The 7,310-nt window shown below is 51.5% G+C and overlaps 1 protein-coding gene across 2 annotated transcripts; it reads left to right on the top strand.

Annotated features, from left to right (window-relative positions):
- Nucleotides 1-280: 280 nt before the first annotated feature.
- RNF25 (ring finger protein 25) lies at nucleotides 281-6,919 on the top strand. Of its 2 annotated transcripts, none has more exons than XM_081242454.1 (10): nucleotides 281-347; nucleotides 3,013-3,087; nucleotides 3,329-3,431; nucleotides 3,524-3,591; nucleotides 3,689-3,758; nucleotides 4,929-5,000; nucleotides 5,089-5,232; nucleotides 5,573-5,662; nucleotides 5,936-6,070; nucleotides 6,274-6,919. In XM_081242454.1, exons 1-10 carry the CDS (start codon nucleotides 307-309, stop codon nucleotides 6,850-6,852), a joined length of 1,377 nt encoding a protein of 458 aa, XP_081098580.1. In that variant the 5' UTR covers nucleotides 281-306; the 3' UTR covers nucleotides 6,853-6,919. The 2 variants fall into 2 exon arrangements, with proteins under 2 accessions (XP_081098580.1, XP_081098579.1); XM_081242453.1 differs by having other exon boundaries at nucleotides 5,570-5,662.
- The last annotated feature ends 391 nt before the right edge of the window (nucleotides 6,920-7,310 follow it).

The raw sequence follows: 7,310 nt of genomic DNA, 5'->3' as shown, positions 1-7,310 counted from the left end.
CGTGGGACTTATCGTCCCACCCCCACTGCCGGTCTCTTTAGACTCACATTGTTACCAATTTTACTCGCTAGAACTGGTCAGAGGTTCGGAGGAACAGGCGTTCAGGGGTGTGGGAGAGACGGTGGGCCGCCCATAGGCACTTCCTAGGGCATTTCCGAGCCATCCCTTGGCCCTCAGGACCATCTAAGGACCGCGAGTCTGCGGTTGCCTAGAAACGGCCACGAGCTACTCTCCCTCCACTGCTTTACTTTCCGCCTCCAACTGCCCGGAGGCTGTTTCCGGTTCCGGCTGCGGGCCGCAGAAGACATGGCGGCGTCTGCGTCGGCAGCTGCAGGGGAGGAGGACTGGTAACTTTGGGGTCATGGGCTTTGGAGGACCGCCTGGATCCGGTCCGGGGGACTAGCGGCAGCCGCGGACGGTCCGTACGGCGGGCGCGTGCGGCGGGGCGAGGGATGAGGGATGGCAGAGACACTTACATCTCTTCCTAAGAGAGTTCTGGACTGGGGAGCTGGTGGGTGGAGGGGCACTGGTCTGACCCGGAGGAGACCGCATCAGCGCCGGCCTGGCTAGTTCGGGCCGCGCCTTATCAGGTTCGATCCTCCGGCTTCACCCCGTCCCATTCTCGCCTTCTGAAGTGGATTTGCTCACGGTCCCGGGGGGTGCCTGTTTATCAGATCTCCGCCCCCCTCCCCGGCCCTTTTACTTCCCAGAACCGATGTCCTCCAGTTCCCGTCCCCCTTTTCCCTCGGACCAGGCTATTTCCTCTGAGGCTTTCCTCAACCTTCTCCCTTCCCGACAGCACTAATGAGGACTGTTGTCTGAATAAAGCTTTACACCTCACGAAAAGCGCTCCTAGTCCTTCTCTCAAGCATTCTTCACAAGGGCCCAGAACATGGAAGGACTCTGGGATTTGGAAATAGATAAATGTGGGTTCACATCATATTTTATTAGCTGTGTGATGCTGACCAGGCCACCTAGCTTCTCAGCTGTAAAAAAAAAAAAAAGTGGGTGTGGCATCCACCTCAGAGAAGGATCTGAGAGGATCAAGATGGATTTGTAACATACCTAAGCCTCCTTTTCATTAATAACTCTGAGATGTAGGCACCTGAGGAGACTAAATGAGGCCTGAAGAGGTAAAATGAGTTGCCAAAAGGTACATAGTTATGGCTAGGAATCCAGGTTGTCAGACTCCAAACCTTAGGTTCTTAGTTCTAGGACATTGTAGTTCCACTCCCCCCCCCCCACTTTTTTTTTTTCGCGGTACACGGGCATCTCACTGTTGTGGCCCCTCCTGTTGCGGAGCACAGGCTCCGGACGCGCGGGCTCAGCGGCCATGGCTCACGGGCCCAGCCGCTCCGCGGCATGTGGGATCCTCCCGGACCGGGGCACGAATCCGTGTCCCCTGCATTGGCAGGCGGACTCTCAACCACTGTGCCACCAGGGAAGCCCTCCCCTTTTTTTTGTCACCATCTTACCACCATCCCATTTCATATCTCACATCCAGGGCCCAAGTCACAGGTAGGGTGGGTGAAGTATTGAAGGGCTTCTTGATGGAGGCTACACCTCAGTGTTTCATTGGTTCAGGGAGCCCAGCCAGTGCTAGCCTTTTTTGAGACCATCCAGAGTTGCTGTTTTCAACCTATTCAGGGGGAATTTAAGATTCTGAGGGGACACATTGTGCCTTGGCGAGGGCCGTATTGATTGTACAACCAGCCTGCGGTGCTCTAAGACTCCAACGCTCATGTCAACCAGAAGTGCTCAACTGTTAGCTACGTTATCTATTTATATTTTCAGGTATCTGCCTCAGACTTTAAAAATTTTTGAGAATCACTCTATATATATATACACATACGCATGTATACACACCCACACCCACACACACATATATGTCACACTAGGGCAGCACTGCTCTTGGTGAAGAAGGGGCAATATAACTATAAGAAAGCAAACCAAGCATGTATCTTTCCATGTATTATCTGGGTAAAGCTGTGGCCTCAAGCCAGTAACTCATCTTCAGTGGCATTACAACTGCTGTTTCTGTGATTAAACATGTGTGTCCTCTAAGGGATGGCAGGGACACTGACATCTCTTCCTAAGAGAGTTCTGGACTGGGGAGCAGGTGGGTGGAGGGGCCACTGGATCCTGACCTGCACAAGTTGATCTAGATCAGTCAGACAGCAGGGATCATAAATACATTGAATATTAACTACAACCTTCTCTCTTTCCTTTTAAGGGAGAAGGTTAATACAAATAGGAAGAAAAAAGAACACATACTAGCTACTATGGCCAAGATACTATTAGGCACTTGACATCACCTTTCATCCTCACGATAACTGTGGAGAGTGGGTGGTAATATCTATGTGGTGGACAGGGTAATTCAGGCTTACAGATATAAGTAACTACTCAGATCACATAGCTGGTAAGTGATTGGTACCTGTTACTCATTCCAAGGCTGATGGCTCTTCCACTACAGCACAGCCTTTACAGCATGTAGACCTGTTCTGTTCAGGTTGGTATCTCCTTTGAGGAGGTTTACAGTGACTGGTATTGGCAGTGTGTATAGACACTAGGATCCATGAACGGTGTAGGGAAAGCCAGGAGTGGTATTGGTAACCTTAATGCTAATCAATAGATGTCATATTTCTGGGTCAGAGAGATGGCCACTAAGGAACAACCAACAGTACAATGAAACTTATACAGGGAGTCAGGAAACCTAGCTTGGGTCTCAGTCCTCCCTCTGTTAAGCCTTGAGATTTGGGCTAGTCTTTTCACCTTCTTGGGAATCTGTTTCCTCATCTATTGGCAGAAATGATCTGTAAAACTCTGATTACTGTGCTTTCTACCTGGCCACTTGACAAATTAAGGTAACATGTTTCCCCCATTTTTATGGAGGTTAGCAAGAGAATCCACTCATGCAGATTGCCATTTTTCTACAAAGCCAGCCTTCATTGGCCTTAGTAGGCTTTAATAGGGAGAGTTGTAATGGTAAGTCAATCTCCCCTGTCTCTCCAGGGTCCTTCCCTCTGAAGTTGAAGTGTTAGAGTCTATCTATCTGGATGAACTACAGGTGGTCAAAGGAAATGGCAGGTACGTATTCAACTAGAGGTGGGCAGGAGTCCCCTTGGTAGTAAGAGGATTCCATGCAGTATCTGTGGGCCTTGATTTGAGATAGTATTTCTGTCATGTAGACAGTCTGTTCCTTTAATCACCCCAAAGAAAGAGCCTGATGCTCACTTCCTCTGCCCGCTTTACTCTCTCACCCCCATCCTCCCCAGCTCTCAAGTCCCTGCCCAGTCACATCCCAGGTCTCCACTTCATCCACCTGCAGATCATCACCATGGGAGATCTACATCACCCTGCACCCCGCCACCGCAGAAGACCAGGATTCACAGTATGTCTGCTTCACTCTGGTGCTTCGGGTCCCAGCACAGGTGAGGCCTCTACATTATGGCAGCAAAGGGAGGCAGGGGAGAGGCCTTGGGGTAGAGTGCATTAGCGGTAGCATGGTATTTTCTCTCTCTAGTATCCCCATGAGGTGCCACAGATCTCTATCCGTAACCCCCGAGGACTCTCAGATGAACAGATCCACAAGTAAGTTGGGCTGGTCAGAGCAGGGAAAATTTGGGATACAGCTCAGTCTGGTGAGGGAAGGGGGCAGGCCTAATTTTTGCTTTGCCCTCTCCCACAGGATCTCACAGGCGCTGAGCCACATGGCTGAGGCTGGGCTGGGTACTGCCATGCTCTATGAACTCATCGAGGTGAGAGGTGTGCTAGCCTGGGGAAATGTCCTTGTCTTCCAGCTAGAGCAGTTTCTTTCAAGGGAGGCCGTGGGCCTAGAATCTTAAATATGTCTGGAGACATTCATTTAGTTCTTGTTGTTTAGGTAAGCCTAAACTGCTCCAGAAAGGTGAGACTCTCTTCTGTTTCAAAAAATCTCCCCAAAGACGGTTCTATAGCTTCCCCAAGTTGCCTATTCCAGCATCGTGACAGAAAATTTTTTTTCCTCTTTAACTTGGATTTTTTGTGCTTCATTATCAGTGCATTTCTTGTTCTCTTGGCATTGGCAACTGAAAATGGCAAGAGATCTTGCCTGGAGGGTCTAGCCATACATGAACATTTGAAGGCTAGTCTGTCATTGGAGCTGACTAGAAAAAGTCATGGTTCTTTTCCTCAAAGAGTTTCTACCCTAGTAAAGGAAACAACCCACATGAAACTATGCCTAGAGCTACAAGTTAATATACACAGCTAACTTTTGTTGTTTGAGATCAAAAACACAAATACAGTCTTGTTTTCCTCTACTTTGAGTTTTTAAGAAAAATGTTCAGAAAAGAATGAAGGTGGGTGGCCTGGAGTCAGAGTGGGCATAGACCACTGTAGCATTTCTGTGTCAGGCCTCCACGATGCAGCTCTGAACTTTGTGGAATTCCAGAGTATTAGCTATTAAACAACAGTGCAAATGCGTATTTCATAGCTCAACCTGATGCCTTTTGAATTCTCTGTCCGTTTGGGGTGTCCATGCCTTCACTTTCTTTCTGAAAGCTGACTCCAGAACAGGCTCATTGAGGGAGTGATATTCAAAGGGGGATAACCAGCAAAGGCCTCCCAGAAGATGTGAGTTTTAATTGAACATTTTTTACTCTCTAAGGTGTTTTATTTTCATCCCCAAGATGTGTTAAAAGTGACTTAATGAGTGGAAAAACAATTAAATTGGATTTTGAAGCTGGGTAGATTTGGGGGGAGGGGTGTGGGCATGGAGGAGGATTGATTCCAAGCAGAGGGAGCATCACCAAGACAGAAATGCATGAACACAAGGCAAAACTGGCTCGGTGGGAGACGGCCCGCCAGTCACTCCTGGGAGTAGTCAACAAGCTTCACTCACAGTTCTGGCCCCTGCCTCCCTATTTGAACAGTGTCTTCTCTCCTCTCAGAAAGGGAAGGAAATTCTCACAGATAACAACATCCCCCATGGCCAGTGCGTCATCTGCCTCTATGGTTTCCAGGTGGGTTACTCTCTTGGGACCTGGGGGTCGGCTGTGACAGACAGTGGAGGGCTCGGGGCGAGCTCTGACACAGTGCCTTACCCTCCAGGAGAAGGAGGCCTTTACCAAAACCACCTGTTACCACTACTTCCACTGCCACTGCCTGGCTCGGTACATCCAGCACATGGAGCAGGAGCTGCAGGCCCAGGGGCGGGAGCAGGAACGGGAATGGCAGCACGCCGCAACCAAACAGGTCGACCTGCTGGCCCTGCTCGCTTGACCTCATACCCTCTTCTATCGCTCCACTCCAGGGCCGCCTTAGCCTTTTCAGGGTCATAGGTACCTCTGAGATTAACGAAAGCTCACCTTTGTCCAGGAAAAAGGGGCATCCTTATACGTACACGTAATCATATTGCACACGGTTTCAGAGGGTTCCCAGGCCTCTAGTTAGTCAGCCCCTGCTTTGCTCCCCCTCACTGCTGAACAGGTATTCCTATGCCCCTCCGTCCCAGCCCTCTACAGATGAGGCTGGGCAGCTGGCAAGCACCCTAGGCTGGGAAGCAGGGGTGCGATTTCGCCTCTCTTTTCAGAAGGCTGTTGGTGTGCAGTGCCCGGTGTGCAGAGAGCCACTCGTGTACGATCTTGCCTCGCTGAAAGCAGCCCCTGAACCCCAGCAGCCCGTGGTAAGGGAACTCGCTGCCAATCTGAGCCAAGAATAATGGCATCTTGTCTGCTTTGAATGGGGCCTCTGGAGTTGGCCTCAAGCTGCCTGGGCCCTCTCTGTAAAGCCGTGGCCCCCAGCAGAAGTCCAAAACTCTGTTTGGGAGCCCAGTCTGAGGGATAAAACCAAGAACCTTGAGCAGATCTCCTGAGGCAGTCCTGGAAGAGCCGGGGTCTCAAGTCTGCCTTCTCCTGTTGATTCTTCTCTCCGTGCCATTCTGCTCCTTTCCCTCCAGGAGCTGTACCAGCCCGATGCAGAGAGCTTGCGCCAGCAAGAAGAGCGCAAGAGGCTCTACCAGAGACAGCAGGAGAGGGGGGGCATCATTGACCTTGAGGCTGAGCGTAACCGGTACTTCATCAGCCTCCAGCAGGTGAGGGAAGGGTTTCCCACTCCTCCCCTGATGACCCCAACCTTCCTACCAACACCCCTCTGCCGTGGCCCTCGGGTGAGCTTTGTTCTACCCTGGGAGGTTATAGGCGGATGGCGGTCGGCTCAGATTCTAGGTGAGGGGCCTGCGGTTCCCCGCTTTGAGGAATTGCATCCCCTTCACTGCATCTGCTCACTTCCTTCTAGCCTCCTGCCCCTTTGGAACCCGAGTCAGCTGTAGATGCCTCTGGAGGATCCCACCCACCCAGTACCCTTGCCACAGAACAGTCCACCTCATCAACTGCTCAGACCACCCTGTCAGCTCCTCTGCCTGTGGCCTCCCAATACATATGTGAGAAGACTCCAGGGGCTAGGCCAAATCAGCAGAAGCTGGGCGAGACCCAGAAAGCTATGCTAGATCCTCCCCGGGCCAGTCGAGGTCCCTGGAGACAGCCCGAACGGAGGCATCTAAAAGGAGGGGAGTGCAATGCCCTCAAAGGTACCAGTGACACCCAGGAACTGCCACCTCCTGAGGGGCCCCTCAAGGAGCCTATGGACCTAAAGCCAGAGTCCCGTAACCAAGGGGTTGAAGGCCCTCCCCAAGAAAAGGGGCACGGCAACTGGCAGGGTCCCCCGCCCCGCAGGACTCGTGACTGTGCCCGCTGGGAGCGCTCCAAGGGTCGGACACCAGCTTCTTCCTACCCCCACCTGCCTCGGGGTCGGGGAGCCTTCCGGCCTGGTCCTCGAAAGGAGCCCGTGAGCCTCAAATTGGAGGATGGTTCCTAGCAGTACTGTGGGGGGTGGTGGGGGGACAATAAAGAGATTGGCCTTGTTTGGCTTTCCTTACTCAGTAGTGCCTAGCCTGTGAAGTATGGCTCTCTTTCTAAATTCCCAGCAAGACGAGCATGGCAGAGTAGCCACAATCTTGCTCTGAAGTCTGTTCTCCCAGGAAATCGGGCTCTGGATAAAGAGAAGTCTGACATCTCAGCTAGTATAGTGGATTCCAAGGGAAACTAGTGGAGGCCAACATTTAAGAAGAATATGCAGGACCCACCCTGCCCCATAACCCACTGTGCATACACCCACATCTATCTATACTTGAGTATGTTGAGGTGGAGGATGGTGCTTTCCTGTTTACTACAGTCTCTCTTCTTCCCCCTTTGTCTAAGGCAGGCTGTGCCCCCAGCATTTGCATATGTGGACACCTGATGGCCCCTGAAGGCATCTGTGTTTATAGCCCCTGC

This window comes from Mesoplodon bidens, assembly GCF_964165515.1.
Source record: "Mesoplodon bidens genome assembly, chromosome: 8".
NCBI lineage: Eukaryota > Metazoa > Chordata > Mammalia > Artiodactyla > Ziphiidae > Mesoplodon > Mesoplodon bidens.
This window is presented reverse-complemented; position numbering and strand designations above follow the sequence as displayed.

Coding starts and splice junctions, on each gene's coding strand:
- RNF25 (XM_081242453.1), top strand. CDS start 307: ATGGCGGCGTCTGCGTCGGCAGCTGCAGGGGAGGAGGACTG. Junction 348..3,012: donor GCTGCAGGGGAGGAGGACTG/GTAACTTTGGGG, acceptor CTGTCTCTCCAG/GGTCCTTCCCTCTGAAGTTG. Junction 5,663..5,935: donor CTGAACCCCAGCAGCCCGTG/GTAAGGGAACTC, acceptor CTTTCCCTCCAG/GAGCTGTACCAGCCCGATGC.